This window comes from Aulostomus chinensis, chromosome 6, assembly GCF_037954235.1.
Source record: "Aulostomus chinensis isolate RoL2024-O1b breed Wild chromosome 6, RoL_Achi_v1.0, whole genome shotgun sequence".
NCBI classification, from domain to species: Eukaryota; Metazoa; Chordata; class Actinopteri; order Syngnathiformes; family Aulostomidae; genus Aulostomus; species Aulostomus chinensis.
In genome coordinates this window covers 27,501-46,253 of record NC_141325.1, presented here as the reverse complement: position 1 = coordinate 46,253, position 18,753 = coordinate 27,501, and the positions used below count along the sequence as shown (strand labels likewise).

The window sequence follows — 18,753 nt, the reverse complement described above, 5'->3', positions numbered from 1 at the left end:
CTGAGAAGACAAGTCTGACTCTTTGTCCGGGAATTCAAACATATGCTCACACTTACCTGTTAGCATTTATTCATGGAACAGTCACGCAATGTGGGGTTGGTAGCTGGAATGGATCAAGTGCTCCTGCTGACCTCGGACACGCTCACTGCAGAAAGGTTTTATGGAGATCATAAGAGACAGGGTAGACAAAACAGTGCTGATCCATTTCACAGGAACAAAGGCATTTTCCAGGATACATTTTTTACAATTTAGAATGTGGACTAATGGTACATGCACTTCTCTTGTGGTCAAAATATATTTTAACTTACAAAACAATTTTCAAAGATAATGTTTTCATCCGTGGGAGTAGGGTTATTTATTCAGGATCCTTTATGCTGTTGTAAAGCTCATCACAAGAAGCTTATTATTATTCAACGTTAGAGTACGCGGCCTTCCAGAGCTCTAATACATTCACAAATGTGTATGTTTCATTATCAAATATGTGTTAACGTGATAAGCTCACTTATAATTTGAAGTGAATTTGTTGGTAAAATTCAAATCATCCCTCCTCAGCAGAATTTAAACCTTTTAAAGAGCAAATGAAAATTCATAGTTATGACGATGTTCGATTTATATACGTAATCTGAATGAGACAAAGAATGGTGCAGACAGATGGAAGGGAGGAGCATCTTTAAATTAATGATCATTTTCCCTCATTTGGTTGTCATGGTAACCACATCTCTGTGTGTATGTGTCAGATGGTTCTCAGCAGGCTTCACACACACACCCACACTCCTCTTTCTCTTCAACTGGAATGATTTATTGACCTAACCAAAGCCTCACCCCCCCTTTACTGATTTGCCAACCACAACTGTAGCTTGCATCAGTTAAATTTTTTATCTGATGAATTCAGAGTCTGAAATGCACACAGAGACAGAGATGCCAATCTGCACCTCTGACATCACCTTGACCCGTCTGGCATCACCATGGCACCTCTGACTTCATCGTCGACTGGTAATGATGAAGGCCACCTCCTCTGTTCAGGGACGGATGCTCCAGTGTGACCTAGATGGCTTCTCTGTCTTCTCTGGCCAAGATGCAGACCTGCTGTCCTCATAGGAATGTCCTCCTCCAAATGTAGGGGGGCAGCAGAGTCTGGACCTGAGCCGGTGGCTCTCCTAGGCATCCGTTTGTTCCGTGGTGGTTTTGTTTCCTGATGTATAGATCAGTGCAATCCTGCTGCACTGGACCACATAGATTAGGGTGCTTGTCTGGTGTAGGGGTGTTTAGACCTTGGAGGGACCAGTCTGTGCCTCAGAGTGAGATCAGAGAGATTCTCCAGAGTTTCTCCGACACTCTTGCCACATCAGGGATGACTGTGTCTCTTGGAGATTTTGACCATGGCCCAGTTGGAGTAGCTACATGCTTTAAGGGCTTCCTTGATGTGGTTCTGTTCCTTCTCTCTCCCCTCTGTCCATGTGGGTACATTGTCAGTCCTGAAACTGTTTTTTAACAGATTTGACACGGTGACTCTGGCTCACCCCCCAAGAGACTTTTCGATGGCTGGCCTGCAACAAGTAGACACTCCACTCTCTGTCCCTTCCCCCTCTCACAGCCCCTCATCTGCTTCCTCTGCCTATGACGCCCCCCCCCCCCCTCACACCTCCTCCCTGGGCCCCCATGCTGACTGCTCTCTCCAACATCACACCTCAACCCCTCCCCCACCTGCCACCCCCACACTGAGCATCTCGCCTAATCATGTGAAGCTTGGTTTATACTTCTGTGTCACGGCGATGGCGTAGACCCTACGCCGTCATTGAGCATTCAAAGTTCTGCGTCGAGGGAATGCGTTGCTCTGCAATTCACTGCCAAGCTGCGAGGGGGTGTGGCTGTGTCTTTGTATGGTTTCAGGGGGCTCTTGTCAGATTCCAAAACAAAACTATTTACAACAGAAAGTCCAGTGCTTTTCTTTGAACGACTGTTGGCTTTCATAAATCAAACTGTAAACTTTGAACATGACAAACATGACTTCTTGGGGACGTTTTCTTCCAGACCTGCTCGACCGTGTCCATGCTCACCTGGACAAGCCTGCGAGCACTGTGAGATCATGTTTTTTGATTTCTCCAGTGCACCATCAGGCCGGCTCTACTGGGTGAGAAACTGACAGCGATGCAGCTGGAAACCCCCCCCCCCCCCCCCGTGTCCTGGATTGTGGATTGCCTGGCAGGCAGACCTCAGTATGTGCGCCTGCAGTACTGTAAGTCAGAAAGGCTCATCTGCAACACTGGGGCCCCCCAGGGGCCCGTCCTCTGTCCCTTCCTCTTCACCTTGTACAACACGGACTTCAGCTACTGCACCGAGACCTGCCACCTCCAGAAATTTTCTGATGACTCTGCAGTAGTTGGGTGAAGAGACTGAGTACAGGGCTGTGGTGGACCACTTGGTCACTTGGTGCGAGCAGAACCATCTGCAGCTCAACGTGGCAAAGCCCAAGCAGCTGGTGGTGGACATGAGGAGAACTAGGCCTCCGGTGTCCCCTGTTTCCATCCATGGGACCAGTGTGGAGATAGTGGAGGACTGCAAGCACTTAGGGGTGGACTTGGACGATAAACTGGACTGGACTAAAAACACAAACGCCCTCTATAGGAAGGACCAAAGTTGCCTCTATTTTCTGAGGCGCCTTAGGTCCTTCAACATCTGTCAGACAATGCTGCGGATATTTTCTGAGTCTGTGGCGGCCAGCGCCATCCTCTATGCTGTTGTGTGCCGGGGCAGCAGACTAAAGGTGATGGAATGGACGCCGACAGGCTGAATAAACTTATCCACAAAGCAGCCATGTTGTGGGAGGGGAGCTGGACTTTCTGAGAGCAGTGTTGGAGAGGAGAATGTTGTCCAAGATTAGGACCATTTTGGACAACACTTCACACTTCTCTATCACATGCTAGCTAGCAGGAAAAGTACTTTCAGCCAGAGACTCATACCCCCACGTTGCACCACTGAGCGCCACAGGCAATCATTCCTATGTCCAAACCTATCGTCTGGCCATCTACCTAAACAGTTATGGCTTTGTCTGGATCCGTATAGAAGTCAAGAGCAAAAGGAAAATCGGATGAAGATCATGTGTCACCTGTACAAGTAACAGAGCTGCTACAACAGCAGAAGGAAATGTTCACAGCCCTACTTTAACAACAAGAAAATTTTAAAGGCTTTGTTAAAACAATAATTGACTGCACGAACATCAGGCTGGAGTCATTAACAAAAGTTTGTGTTAGCTTGCTAGTTGTACTGGAAGAGATGGAGTATCTAGAGGGACAATCTAGACAAAAGAACTTGTTCTTTGATAGGATCATGGAGTCACCTTGAGAGACACGGTCTGAGACAGGAGAAGGTGAAGAAGGTTCTTGGTTTCCAGGGTCACAAATACAACCACAATTTATCACACAGACTGAATGGTTTGAGAATCCAGTGTCACTGGACCAAGACTGTGAGACTGTAAATATGACCCGTCCAATACTACACCTGTTAAGTGAGCAAATGCTGTAGCTGATAGTTTTTAGATGTGATGTGTTGTGTAATGTTCTCCCATCAAGGTGGATAGGAATGTGTGCTTTAGTCAGACTACGAGTTCAAATTGAAGTTATTATGAGGGAGCGACTGAAATAGTCAGGCAGAAAACGGAGTCACATCAACCCTGAAGATCAAAGCGAGGGAATAAATTTGGACGCGATAGGACTATCAACAGGGATTACCAATGAATTTAAGGGACAAAGTGAGGTGAGAGCAGGATTATAGTCCATATTGCCTTGGGTTGTAATTAATAAGAATGTAGCCTGGATAAGTTACATTTACTACAACCAGTAGAGGTATATCAATGCAGCAGCGACTTATTTGGAGCATTGGGGGGTAGCAAGGCTAAACAGACAAGTGTTGGAATGGATGACAGCAGAATGGGGAAGAGTTTGTCAAATATTCAGGATATATTGTTGTATTTACATCCCCAATAATACAAGTCCTGATGGATTATTCAAAATGGCCATGGCAAAACTGCACAAGTTAAACATAGACATTAGGGAGAATGCTGGGGGGGGGGGGGGGGTAGCCTGTCTATAGATAGGCTAGACCAAATTTTAGGAAAACGGGGAGCCATTTTGGCCAAGGTGGCCATGAGGGCTGTCACGATACCCTTTACAGTGTGGACCCAAAAGTGAGACTTGAGTGACAGGAGCTCAGTGACAGGTGATTTATTAGTGCTTGTCAAGGGCTCTGGGTGGAGTGGTGAAGCTTGGGAGTGCAGTGGCTGTGAGATCCCAAGAAGTCCTGGTGATGAGTGCGAGGTGGTGGTGAGGCAAGATGGTGGGGGTCATGGAGAGACAAGAGCTGATCTAACAAGTTCTGGCCGGGTGCAGTCAGTCGAGGAAGATTCTCTGATTACAGGAAAGAGGTAAGTCACAATAGTAAAAATTCTCACAGGCAAGGAACGATACACAGGGAATATACTGAGCCTGAACACAGTGTACCACATGGGAAATTGGACAAACTGACAAAGAGTGACTGTGGAGACCCAGCTTTTAAAGCAGAGGTAGGTTACTGATGGAATACAGGTGCACGACCTGCACACCTGCTGGCTCACTGGATCCACCCCTAGGAGAAGGTGACTCAGAACACGGGGGAGGGGAAACACTGGGAAGACAGACTCATGACAAGTGCCGCCATAGTTCTAATTATGGTCTCTTTTTTGGCATGTTGCATCGTTCCCATGCTGAGGATACAGTGCCTGCGAGCAATGGACAGACAACGGAGACGATGATGGGCCTGGAAGGAGCTGGCATGGTAAATGTACTGGCAAATGGACAAATAACTCATGTGCACCCTGTGTGTGTGTGCAAATACTACTGGGAGGTGCCAGACAGGGGGGACTTGGAATTGGTACCTGTTGATGGACGCAGAAGACCGAATTTAACCAAAGTACATTGAACTATGCATCTTAGAGTCACACTTTTGTCATCAAAATCTTGAAATTAATTGTGTAATTGGTTGTTACTGACACACACATCATTATATACATACATAAATACATGCATACACGTGACTACATACAGTCACATCATATATTCTTGTGTAAGCATGAGCTGAAAGAATCACTGTATCTCACAGTACAAGTAACCACAGAGCCTTCAGTTAGGACTGGTTCAGGTAGCTCTGAACCATTGATAGCTATGCTGCTACAGGCTTAGACTGCTGGGGGACACCTCAGGTTACATGGAGCCCTCCCCTCCTCTCCCCTCCTCTCCTCTCCCCCTCTCTCCTCCTCTCCTCCCCGCACATTTTTGGAACTCTCATTTCCATTACTTGTTGCACTTTGTAGTTTGGCCTTGGTGTCTCGCAGTCTCTCTGTGTTTCCACAGATCCACCAGAGCCCCAACCGCCGCCTGCATCGCCCCCCCCCCCCATATTCCCTACTGTTACACCGGCCTGCGCTCCCCTTCCATGAACCAGTCTGCCATCCAGTCCCCCATCAAGCTGGCTTGCTCTCCCTGCCTCCCCTCCCATGAACCAGTCCACCATCCAGTCCCCCATCAAGCTGGCTTGCTCTCCCTGCCTCCCCTCCCATGAACCAGTCTACCATCCAGTCCCCCATCAAGCTGGCTTGCTCTCCCTGCCTCCCCTTCCAGAAGCTTCCTTCTTCTACTGTTATTAACATTTCCATGTTTCCTCCATTCTGTGTTATAAACTCTTTTCTTGTCTGTACCAACATCTCCTGCACATCTGTCCGTCCTGGGTGAGGGATCCTCCTCCCCTCCTCACTCTGAGGTTTCTCCCATTTTTCCCTGTTAAAGGTTTTCTATGGAGTTTCTCCTCAGTCGATGTGAGGCTCTGAGGGCAGAGGATGTTGTTATGATGCTTTATGAAGCCCTTTGAGACAAACTGGTGGTGAAAACGGGCAAATACAAATAAAATTGCCTTGCCTTGCCACTTTGAATATTATGAAAATGTGTTGTGCTGATGATTCACACTTCAAGGTGTGATTTGAGAAGTTGGTCGCCGGTGAGGAAGGGGCCATGGGAGAATTTTTCTTTCGAAAGGTTTTTCGCTCCCATACACCACCGAATGGCGGCACGGTGGTGCGGTGGTTAGCACTGTTGCCTCACAGCAAGAAGGTTCCGGGTTTGAGTCCCAGCTTGGGCACGGGATCTTTCTGTGTGGAGTCTCCATGTTCTCCCTGTTCCTGCTGGGTTCTCTCTGGTACTCCAGCTTCCTCCCACCGTCCAAAGACATCAAGAGGGGACCAGGTTAATCCAGACTCTAAATTGACTGTAGGTATGAATGTGAGTGTGAATGGTTGTTTGTCTCTGTATGTTGGCCATGTGATGGACTGGCGACCTGTCCAGGGTGAACCCCGCCTCTTGCCCATAGCCACTGGGATACCCCCCCCCCCCCGCGACACTTAACAGGAATAAACCAGAGATACCCGGATGTTAGAGTGAATGCTGGCGCGATTAGCTGCCGCTGCTCTCCGGTTGTTGTTTCTTAATGTGTTATGATTTTCTACACTGTTTGTAGCAGATCGCATAATCTGGGCGAACGCGGTACTGTTGGTCTCTACACTGGGCCCACTGTCAATTCGATCGGTTTGTTAATACCGTGTTTAGGATGTCCACGTGTCACCTGTAGCGTGCGGTGCTACACTCACCTGGTCTCTGCTACTGTGGTTCGGTGAACGTTGTCTACATCTGCCCGTGCATCATGTGGATCTACAATCTGGCTATGAGCTTTGTGTTCTGGTGGACTGTCCTGTCCGTCGTGATATCCCCAGCTTCAACCCTGATCCAATACATGAGCGCGGAGCTCCTCCAACTCCGACACCACCGAACTGCTCCTCCACCTGTACTGCATCACTTCCCGGACATCTATCGCCCTCCTCACCGGAGGTACATCCACCGCGGAGCCAGACGGAGCTATCGCATTGATGACTCCAGCGCCATAAACTCCATCTGGTCCTCCACCCGCCGCCATCCTCCGAGATACACCCGTAGGAAGGTGGACCACAGCGCGTTAGCCAGCCTAGCCAGGTCGGCTAACGTCGCCTTCTCCAACCAGCTCTGCGACGTCAAACTGGGATTATTCAACATCCGTTCCCTCACTGGCAAGGGACAACTATTGCAAGACCTCCTCCTCGACCGCAAGTATGACTTTCTTTGTCTGACGGAGACGTGGCAACATCCTGATGACTTCTCTCAGCTGAACGAGTCTACTCCTCATGGGTTTGTTTACACCTGTCAACCCCGTCTCACCGGCAGAGGTGGAGGTGTCGCGATAATACACCGCGAGACTTGGAAAGTCTCGTCTGTTTCAGTGCCTGTCTCTCAGTCATTCGAGTCTGTGGCACTACAGCTGAATGGACCCACTCCCGCTGTGCTTGTGAACATCTACCGCCCACCTAAACCAAATAAGGTCTTCATTGATGAGTTCACTACATTCCTCACCCAAATCTGTTCACTCTCACCCAACATAATTCTGTGAGGTGATTTCAATATTCACATGGACAACACAGATCACCCTCTCACTAAAGATTTCACTTCTTGCCTGGACAGTTTTGGACTTCAACAATACATTGATTTCCCCACCCATAGTAAAGGCCATATTTTAGATCTAGTCTGCTGCTCTGGTGTTGCCTTAGGCTCTAGCATGTCTGACCACATGCTTATCTCATTCACCCTGAGCCTGACACTTTCCAAAACCAAACAGTCATGTATCATATCCTTCCGTAACATTAAAAACATTAATATAGCAGACTTCAAATCAGGCATTTACAGTTTCTCCATCATCACCCCCCCATCCACCCCGGATCAACTGGTTTCTCTTTACAATGATGGTCTACAGACTCTGCTCAACACACTCGCCCCCCTCAAGACCCGGACCGTTTCCTTTCCCCACTCCACCCCCTGGTTCTCTCCTCTTCTACGTCAACTGAAAGCCAAAGGACGTCAGCTGGAGCGGCTTTCTATAAAAATTGGACTCACTATCCACAAACAGATGTTCCATGACCACATTCTTCAGTATAAAAATGCACTCTCCTCCGCCAAATCCCAATATTTCACACAACAAGTCACTGCTGGTGCGGGGAACACCAGGGCCTTGTTTTCACTGGTCAACAATTCACTCCGCCCCCCTGACTCCTTCCCCCCTCACTTCTACTCCACCGACCACTGCAACTCCCTGATGTCATTCTTCAATACAAAAATAGCCACCATCCACCAGCAACTGACCCCTCCCACGTCCAGCTGTCCACCTCCATTTGTCCCCCACCCCCCAGCCCCCTTCCTCTCCTGCTTCCAACTCCCCTCTGCCGCTGATTTATCCAGACTTATCCGGAAATCCAAGCCATCCACCTGCCAACTTGACCCCTTGCCATCCTCCCTGGTTATAGCCTCCCTCCCGTCTCTGCTGCCCCTGATAACTGCCATCATCCATTCCTCCCTCACCTCTGGTTCTGTCCCATCATCTCTTAAATCCGCTGCTGTTACTCCAACACTGAAGAAACCTGGTTTAGACCCCAACACCTTCAATAACCTTCGTCCCATCTCCAACCTGCCATTTCTCTCTAAAATCCTGGAAAAAGTAGTAGTGTCACAGATCCAGGCCCACCTCTCCAACAATAACCTCTACGAGCAGTTCCAATCCGGTTTTCGCCCTCATCACAGCACAGAAACAGCCCTCCTTAAAATCACCAATGACCTTCTGTTGGCAGCTGACTCCGGACTATTATCCATTCTCATCCTTCTCGATCTGAACGCGGCTTTTGACACCATATCTCACTCCATCCTCCTCGACCGACTTGCCTCCATTGGACTATCAGACATACCCCTGGACTGGTTCCGCTCATATCTCTCTGGCCGTACTCAATTCATTCAGTTATAATCTTTCACATCCGATCCCTCCCCACTCTCCTCTGGTGTTCCCCAGGGCTCTGTCCTTGGCCCTATCCTTTTCATCATATACCTCCTCCCACTTGGACTGATATTCCGTAAGCATAACATCTGCTTTCACTGTTACGCGGACGACACCCAGCTCTACGTTTCCTCCAAACCCTCCTCCACCCTCCCACCCTCCTCCCTCTGTGCCTGTTTACAGGAAATCAAATCCTGGTTCACCTCAAACTTCCTCAAACTTAACAGTGATAAAACAGAAGTAGTCCTCATTTCCTCCAAATCCACACTCAACAAGCATCCCAGTTTCACCCTCACCATTGACAACACCTCCGTTTCCCCTTCCCCTCAGGTTAAGAGTCTGGGTGTCGTCCTCGACTCCACCTTATCATTCCATACCCACATCAACAACACCATCCGGTCCGCCTACTTCCACCTCCGGAATATCAACCGTCTCCGCCCATCTCTCACTCCCAACAGCGCTGCAATCCTGGTCCACTCTCTCGTCACCTCCCGTCTGGATTATTGTAACTCACTTCTTTTTGGTCTCCCACACAAACTCCTCCATCAGCTTCAATTGGTCCAGAACGCAGCTGCCCGAATCATCACCAGAACCCCTGTCATCAGTCACATCACCCCCGTTCTACATCAACTCCACTGGCTTCCCATAAAACACCGCATTGACTACAAGATCCTCCTCCATACATTCAAAACCATCCATAACCTTGCGCCTTCATACCTGTCAGACCTTCTCCACACCAACATTCCCACCCAGTCTCTCAGGTTTTCCTCCTCCATCAGCCTCAATGTCCCCTCCTTCCGTCTAACCTCCATGGGGGCTAGAGCCTTCAGTTGCTCTGCCCCTCGCCTCTGGAACTCCCTCCCTCCTGACATCAGAAACATTGACTCCATTGACACCTTCAAAAATCATCTCAAAACTCCCCTTTTTAGACAGGCGTATGGCTGAATGCCCTCTCCTGTGCTCTCCTAGGGACTTCTGTTGTTGTTCTTTTAAATCGTGCATGTTTTATTTTATTTATTTATCTATTTTAAACTGTTGTACGGCGACCTTGAGTGCCTTGAAAGGCGCCTTATAAATAAAATGTATTATTATTATTATTATTATTATGAAACGGAAGAAAATGGATGGATGGATGGACACCACAGAATGGTGAATTGTCTCATGTACTCCTATTGTACTATGATGAATGATATTATTATCACAGTAAGTTTATACTGGTGCGAATATCCTGAATATTATATCATTTTCTGTTGTAGTTTCCAAAGTGTTATGTTATCCATCACTCATATTCAACACATATAGTTTATATCACTATAGCGATGTAAGGCCAAATGGCTTCCTTCTACACACACACACACACACACAGTTTTTCTTCTGTATAAAAAGGCCTCTCAGTATCAAACACAGTGAAAGTTCATTTGCATGATATTTTATGGTCTTTGTAATCATGAATATCCAACACCTATTAATGATGCGGTGATAATTTGCAGTATAGCACACTGACCATGATTTCGCCTGATGACAATACCAAAATATCAGAAGTGACCTGTTTCCCAAAATAAGGGCAGTTGCTTTGATTTGCATTTGTTGGAATTGCTGACACAAAATTGGGCAACAGAGGACCATTCACCTGTAAAGGGAGAGCTTGCCCAATAAAGGCATTTAGGATCACCATGTAGTCTTAAGAAGTTATAAGCATGTATAAAATGTATGGAAGCCTAATTCCTGATCAATAATGCTTTTCACAAGCTCTTCAGTATCAAGTTAGAAATGTATGATCATGATGTGGCCATTTAGTTCAACCGAGCGTTTAGCTATGCTATCAAAAATGTTTTATTGCTTTCAATTCTCAATCAGCTACTGACGGCTGAAAACCTAACTGGTCACTTTAGTCTTATTTATTATCTCAGCTTCTCCTTTTTCCTCTGAATGCAACCCAACTGTGTAAAAATACAAGATGATTCTGTTAAATTGCAAAGATCAGAAATATTTTATAAAGGGGCGACATTTTCCTGCTGGAGGCCAAATGGCTTCCTTCTACCCACACACACACAAACACGCACGCCCAGACTGCTCCTCCTCCCCCTGCTGCTCCCACTGATCTGTTCCATAGCCACACTGTGACATCACTCTCTCTCTCTCTCTTGCTCCCTCTCTCTCACTCTCTCTCTCTAAAGGATCTATTTCCACTTGGTTGATTTTTAGTGCTGCATCAGAAGAGAGAACGAGAGGAGAAAGACAACACGAGAGAGAGAGATGAGCAGAGAGATAAATAGGGAAATTACAAAAACGCATGAAGACAAACAGAAATAGAATAAATAAATAAGCAGGTTTGTCAAGGCACAGCAAGGAGGAGACAGATGGAGACGGATGAGAATCTACTGCATGCTTTTCTGTTGCTGCTGCTGTTGGGATCATACTTCACTCTGGTATCTATTCTATTCTATTCTATTCCAGTCTCACTTCGCCATGGTACAATTCTATTGTTTTCTTGTAGTCTTGCTTGGGAGGTTCTGTTAGAACACAGTCATTTCATAGCTGTAAACCTTTTAGAACCTTTTGGTGTTAGAATTCTTGGTACTGTGGTACCTATTTTTATGTTCACACATTTTTTTTGGTACTGAAATAGAACTGTTCACTGTGTCGCCAGCCTCTCAGTTGCTGCAATGGTTCTAAATGATCTGAACAGAACAGGTACAGGTAGGAAAAATTAGATTTTTTTTTATTAGTTGTGTTCATTGGTTTTAACCATGGCGGTGCAGACTGTACCAACAAGATTAATGAGTGGTGGCAGGTTTGTTTTCAAACCAGTGGCCTGGTAATTGTGGTCACCTGTATTATGACCTTTACAGTAAAAATGAGCCAGACACACCCTTCAAGTGAGGTTTCTCTTTTGATATTCCTTGTTTTCCTCTGGCTGCATTTCCACCACAGTGGGTGCTAGAAACTTGTAACATTTGGCATTTGGTTTGGGTGAATCTTGGGTTTGTGCCTTGAGAACTTTAGCGCCACCAGTGGTCACATTTGGAACTAAGCAAACATAAATTTGAATTAAGATATGTCCATTGTCTCCAATTGTTGCTTCATTGGGTTAAATTTGATTTTAAAAAGTTAAAAAATGTCATGATTCTTTCTACTTCCTGTCTAAATGGCATCTGAAGGTCTTCGAACTGTCAAAAATGTCTGATGGAGCCGTGGATTGTTTGTTCAGTGCAGCTGATGCAAAACAGGAAGTTGGAAGGTCAGATTTCGTATGTCTTTGATTTTCCCTCGTTACGTGTTGATTTGTTTTCCTAAATCAGCAGACACAGTTGGATGTCTCAAGGTTGAGGTATAGGCAGCCGCCATTTTACATTTCATCAGTAGTATTTTTTTTTCATGTTTGCGTTCATGACTGCCCCCATGATTCCCTCCTAATAATCACACGATTATTTAATTGCTCACGGAAGTTAGCGCTGTCGCCTCACAGCATTAATGTTCTGAGTTTGAATCTGCTGGCTGGTTGGGGTCTTTATTTACATGTTCTCACCGTGTCTGTGTGGACTCTCTTAGGGTACTCCAGCTGGCTCCCAAATGCCAAAAACATCCTTATTAGGTTAACTGGAGACTCTAATTTGCCCCAGGTGTGAATCTGTCTCTATACGTGAACCCCACGATGAACTGGCAGCCTGTCCATAGTGTACTCCTCTCACCCGATGTCAGCTAGGATAGGCTCCAGCTCCCTGCAACGCTGAACAGGATAAACTGTTGATTATGGATGGATGGATGATAAGTCTGTGAGAGGTGTGACTAATATTTTATCCATCATGTTTCTATGAAACTGTGGTGGTTTCCTGAAGTCTCATAAAATTGTAGTTGACAGTCATTCACAATTGACCTTTACTAACAGAAAGTGTTTTCCAGACAACTGTCACATGATCACATTATGAAGGTGATGTTTTTGGGGTGTGGTCAAAGGCCTGCAATTTGTTTTATTTAGATTTTAGAGCAAGAAGTTTTATAAGGCCTTTTAATATACCCTATGAATTTTGACAGACATTTTGTTCCATCATGTAGTGTATGGAACTTAATCTTAACTTTATGTGTGTCCTTATGTAACCTCTAAACACAATTTAACTATGTGCACCTCTACTTGTTCTGTAGGTCGAAAACAGGAACTCTGGAATCTCCTATCTTGCAACTGCTGCTAGCTCAAGGGCTAGACAACACAAACATCATTAGATACTTAGACACTGCAGACATGCAGGTGGTGATGTTCACATCTCAAATGACTGTTAACGTTCACATTCAGAATGGGTCAGATTCTGAGTTGTAAATGGTCATCTGTGCATTTTTATCATCATGCCTTGACTTTTGTAATGCTCAGCAAAACATCCAAAACATCTCCAGTGAAGAATGTCACACACTCCTGTTGTGGCCCACTTGCACTGACTTCTCATAATTTTCTTGATTCAGTTCAAGGCCTTGGTAATCACCTATAGAGCCCTGCATGGTCAAGCACCTGCATACTCATCTAATTTGCTTCAGAATTATGTTTGTAACAGGCCACTGAGGTCTGCTGATGTCTGCCTATTGGCTGTCCCCCGTACCAGGCTCAAAGCTAAAGGTGAAACAGCATTTGAGTCAGTGGAACCTGGATGGTGTAACGCTCTTCCACAGGACGTGAGAAATGTACCCTCTGCGGACATTTTGAAGCAGCAGCTACAAATGTTTCTTTTTAGACAGCATTTAACTGAACCACTGTGACTATATATTTTCTGTTCTTTCACTTTACTGGACTTTGTATTTTTATTGCATTTTTTTCTTGTGTAAAACACTTTAAATTGTCTCTGTGAGAGGTGTTATATAAATAACATTCACTTACTTAACAGTAACTGAAATATGACAAGGGATAAATTCAACTAAGAGAATCTGTTCTGACACGACATCAATGAGAACAAACTGTAACAGAACTGAGTTCAGCCTGTAGAGGGCATCATCACAAACATGTCGATCCTATTTACATAAAGGTGGGTCCATCTGCTCCAGAGGGAGGCTGGCAGGTGTATAGCTCTGCTCAGGACTCGGATGGTCGATGTGTTTGCACGGTGGTCGCACCTCAACAGACAGCGTGCTCCAGAGATGCTCGAACCAAACAGCTCCGGCAGCTGTTGGAAAAGGTACAAAATACTTTGATAATATGACAAAAATACAGGCCTCACTACATGTCTAAAACAGTGGCCCTTCTGGAAGTGACCAAAGGATTGTATAGTAATAGTAGTTCTAGTGACAATTTAAGTAATGTTTAGTTCTAAACCTAGCTAAGACGTTAAAACCTAATTTCTTTCAGTAATATAGAAAAATGGCACAAGGTGACAAAATGTTTGACACATGACCGTTATAGAACCAGATCTGTTAAAATGCTCATCTCTTGTGGACCTAGACTATAATGAAGGTAGACATCTCAACATCCCAGAGGACCATAATATTGGTGCTCGTCATACACTGTAGTGCTGGCGCAGTGCTTCTTATGACTGTCGCATCTCACCTGAGAATGGCATCCCTTAGACACTGTTCACAAGTGTAGGGGGTTGCTCATCTGGCAGAGCCAAATTTTTTTGCTTCCATTGAAATTTACATCGCACGGATGCTGCTGTTGTTGCTCAAATCTTTGTCGACCTCTCTGGACCTCAAGCTTCCAGGTATCTGTGTCCTTTGCTTTGGCTTCCTAGGTGTTTGTGCCAGTTTTGGAGGCTTTGAGGCCTGTTTAAGGGTTGCCCTGCTTGAGGTGGTCAATAACTGTTGAGTGAAGTTCAAAGATCTCCCCCACGACCAGGAACCACTCCTGGTGTCTCAACTCTATGCCTATGAGGCCATGGCTTACTACTGGTGACTTCTACTCCCCACGATGGTATTCTTCATGACTACACAATGCCGGGATGGCTTCTCCAGAGATCTGGCCGGGGTGCTATTGAAAACCTCCCTCTGCCATTTAAAGTTTTTTTTTTGTCTGGTACCTCCCATCAGACCAATTTGCCATTGAACACCCTACCAGGAGAACAAGGCACCAGACAGCATGATTTTGAAATAGTCAGTGATACATAAGCCTCGCTACCATGATAAGGTGATGATTCCCCCTGATTAGGAGGCTGTTAAAGGTGTTATAAAAATATAAGAATTATCAATGGGGAACTGTTAAAGAGAGACCGTTTTGGACTGATGACTATTGTGGATGTGTGACTGTTATAGCCTGGCTGTTAAAGATGCTGAACTGATATGGATGTACACTATTACTGATGTACAATGCTTGCAGCCACACAACTATTGGAGGCATAATTTTTCTCCTTTACATTGTAAAAACCCATCAAAATGATGATGATGTGATTTTAATGAGATCTGCATCAATAAAAGATGTTTTCTTCAGTTTGTCAATCATGATGTATAGGCAGGACATCTCTCTACCACCCTAACCACCATCAGAATATTTAGTAGAATGGTATTTGGACATAAAAAAATAGATTAAAAAAATATTGCATGTTCACATACATTTGGATAAATTGTACTGCCAACCTGCTGGTGTGTAAATAATGTCATTGAAAGGCTGCTTCAGTCTGATAGTAGCATATGAACTGATACATGATTTGTATTGTGCAGGTGCAGAATATGAGTCAGTCCATTGAAGTTCTCGACCAGCGAACCCAGAGAGACCTACAGTTTGTGGAGAAAATGGAGGTCCAGTTGAAAGGCCTGGAGAACAAGTTCAAACAAGTGGAGAATGGACATGAGAACACCATCGTCAGGCAGTACAAGGTACATCCCCTTAACCCCTGAGATCACATCATTGATGAACCAATGAACTACCAGCTGACATATATTGTCATGCCAGCCCAACTCCCCCCAGATAGCACATTTGGGTCAGATCAGATCACATGATCAAAGGGAGTTTAGTGGCAGTTCCAGTTCATTGTCTGAAAAGGTGACATCATGCCGATGCCAATTAATTTAATTTCTTTTTCATGTATTTTGCAATTAATAATATATTTGTGCATCGCAGGGAGCCATATGGGCAAGTCTGATGGATGATCACATCAGAAATCCATCCATCCATTTTCTTCCGTTTATTCCTGTTAAGTGTTGTGGGGGGGGGGGGTATCCCAGTGGCTACGGGCGAGAGGTGGGGCACACCCTGGACAGGTCGCCAGTCCATCGCATGGCCAACATACAGAGACAGACAACCATTCACACTCACATTCATACCAACAGTCAATTTAGAGAATCAATCAGCCTCGTCCCCAAATTGATGTCTTTGGACGGTGGGAGGAAGCTGGAGTACCAGAGAGAACCCACGCAGGCACGGGGGGAACATGGAGACTCACCCAGAAAGACAGTGTGAGGTGACAGTGCTGACCACTGCACCGCCGTGCTGCCCACATAAGAAATCACACATAAATACTGTATTTTGTATATGTGAATATGAATATGAATATGTCCAGATTTGAAACAGCCTGAGTCAACACAGTGATTGAAGCCTGTCATAAGAGAACTAAAATGTTCCAAGTGTCTCTGCCTTCTGTCTTCCAGTCCATCAAGACTAAGATGGAGGAGCTCCGCCCTCTGATCCCGGTGCTGGAGGCCTATAAGGCTGACGCTCTGCTGGTGCAACAGTTTAAGGAGGAAGCAGCAAATGTGACAGCGCTTTTGGGCACCCTGCAGGAGCAGCTGGGAGGTCTGGACTACCAGGAGCTGCATAGCCGCGTGACCAGCCTGGAGGACCGGCTGAGGGCATGTATGCAGCGGCTTGGTAAGTCAGCATCCTACTCCTTGCCACCTGCTGCTCCCATGTGGAGAAACATCAAACCATGTGACTATCAAGTCTTAAATGCCAGCTGCAGCATGTGTGTTAGGTGTGTCAGATGTGTGTGAGGCATGGGATGTGTGTGTGTGAGGCATGTCTGAGGTGTGTTTGATTTGTAGCAGATGTATGTGTGAGGTGTGTATCCTGATGTATTACCCTGTTTGTTTTATAGCATGCGGGAAACTGACAGGAATATCTGAACCAGTCACCATCAAAACATCTGGGTCTAGGTTTGGATCATGGATGACTGACCCACTAGCTCCTGCTGGAGACAACAGAGTGAGCATCATACAAAACAATCACAACAAACACAAAACATGACAACAAACATGAGCTGTCAAACCATTACGAAATTTATTCAAACTACGGATGACTGTATGCACTACTATACATTGAACACTTCCGTATACTTAAGTTTATTCAAGTATAACAGAGAAAAGCTGCTTGGTACCTAGTCACACAAATCAAGAATACTTTAAAATGACAACAGATGTAAGAGTAATAAATACCAGAAGTAAATTTTAGAAAAAGTATAACTGGACCAGTTATAAACAAGAATAGGTGGAACTGAGTTATGATGCATAGGGATATCCTGATTTGTTCCTAAGAATTGGGTATTAAGCTGATCCAGGCATTTCAGAAAGGAGGTCCAACCAACTGTAAGTCTGACCCTGAACTATGAGCTGATTTACACTTATGAGAAACTCTGAGTGTCTGGTTCAGTTCTGAGTTGGCTCACTTTGAGTCCACCATACAGAGAGTCAACAGTAATGGAACTCCCATACCATTGTGACACCACGGCAACAACTAACAAAAAGAATTATGCATACTTTGCCTCTCTGGAATTAGAAATCCTCATGTGAACATGTGATGAGTATGGAGATATTTTTTTGGGGAAAAATTACACTGCTGCAGAGGAAGGAGAGAGAGAAGCAACCTGATAACCACAGTGTTCTGCCTGAGAAATAGACAGTTTTGTCATTTATAATGAAGATTCAGCATATGATCTATAATGACATCATGATGGTGTTATAATGATGACAGAGGAAACACAAACATGTTTTCTTTCTTGATTGTTTAATATCCTTGTTGGTTTCTTTCCTTCAGGTGTGGTACATGGATGGTTACCATAACAACCGCTTTGTCAGAGAGTATCAGACAATGTTTGATTTCATGACGACCGATAACTTCACGTCCCACCGCCTGCCCCACCCCTGGTCTGGCACTGGTCAGGTGGTTTACAATGGCTCCCTGTACTTCAACAAGTTTCAGAGTCATACCATCATCAAGTTTGACATCAGCACATCACTCATCAGTCGCTCACGCCAGCTTGACTTCGCGGGCTATAACAACATGTACCACTATTCCTGGGGGGGTCACTCAGACATCGATCTCATGGTGGATGAAGGTGGACTCTGGGCCGTCTATGCCACGAATCAGAATGCCGGAAATATTGTCCTCAGTCAGTTAAACCCCAACACTCTGCAAATCATTCGCAGCTGGACCACCAACCATCCGAAACGCAGCGCAGGGGAAGCATTTATGATCTGTGGAACCCTGTATGTCACGAACGGTTACTCAGGTGGAACCAAAGTGTACTACGCCTACTCGACCAATGCCTCCACTTACGAATACATCGACATTCCTCTGACTAACAAGTACAGCCACCTTTCCATGCTGGACTACAACCCTCGAGACCGAGCACTGTATGCTTGGAACAATGGCCACCAAGTCCTGTATAATGTGACCCTTTACCACCTCATACAGTAACTGCATGCTATTTTCTATATAGACAATATTTTACATATATTCAGTGCTTAACAAATGTATTAGACCACCTGTCAAAAAAACAAGAAAACCAATATTTTAAAAATCTTTCAAAAACTCGATTAAAACTAAAAATGTCACGGTTATTTATTTGGCAAATAAATATGAAATAATTAAATAGTCATTTTTCACACATAACCTAAAATCTTAATACTTTATTTGGT

At 45.3% G+C, this 18,753-nt stretch overlaps 1 protein-coding gene and 1 long non-coding RNA gene across 2 annotated transcripts in view; one reads left to right on the top strand and one right to left on the bottom strand.

The window, feature by feature from the left end:
* Nucleotides 1-11,130: 11,130 nt before the first annotated feature.
* Nucleotides 11,131-18,753, top strand: part of LOC147259546 (noelin-like) — an 8,897-nt gene continuing 1,274 nt past the window's right edge. The window contains exons 1-6 of the mRNA XM_086205544.1: nt 11,131-11,357; nt 13,938-14,087; nt 15,562-15,717; nt 16,489-16,708; nt 16,935-17,041; nt 17,870-18,753. The exon at nt 17,870-18,753 is cut by the window's right edge and continues 1,274 nt beyond it. Coding sequence (XP_086061670.1) covers nt 11,289-11,357; nt 13,938-14,087; nt 15,562-15,717; nt 16,489-16,708; nt 16,935-17,041; nt 17,870-18,532 — 1,365 coding nt within the window. The 5' untranslated portion in view covers nt 11,131-11,288 and the 3' untranslated portion in view covers nt 18,533-18,753. The remainder of the gene's footprint in view (nt 11,358-13,937; nt 14,088-15,561; nt 15,718-16,488; nt 16,709-16,934; nt 17,042-17,869) is intronic.
* LOC147259547 (uncharacterized) lies at nt 14,055-17,702 on the bottom strand. Its single transcript, XR_015116316.1, has 3 exons — nt 17,593-17,702; nt 16,919-17,027; nt 14,055-14,075 (listed from the first exon to the last, which is right to left on the bottom strand). It is a non-coding gene; the product is annotated as an uncharacterized LOC147259547 (long non-coding RNA).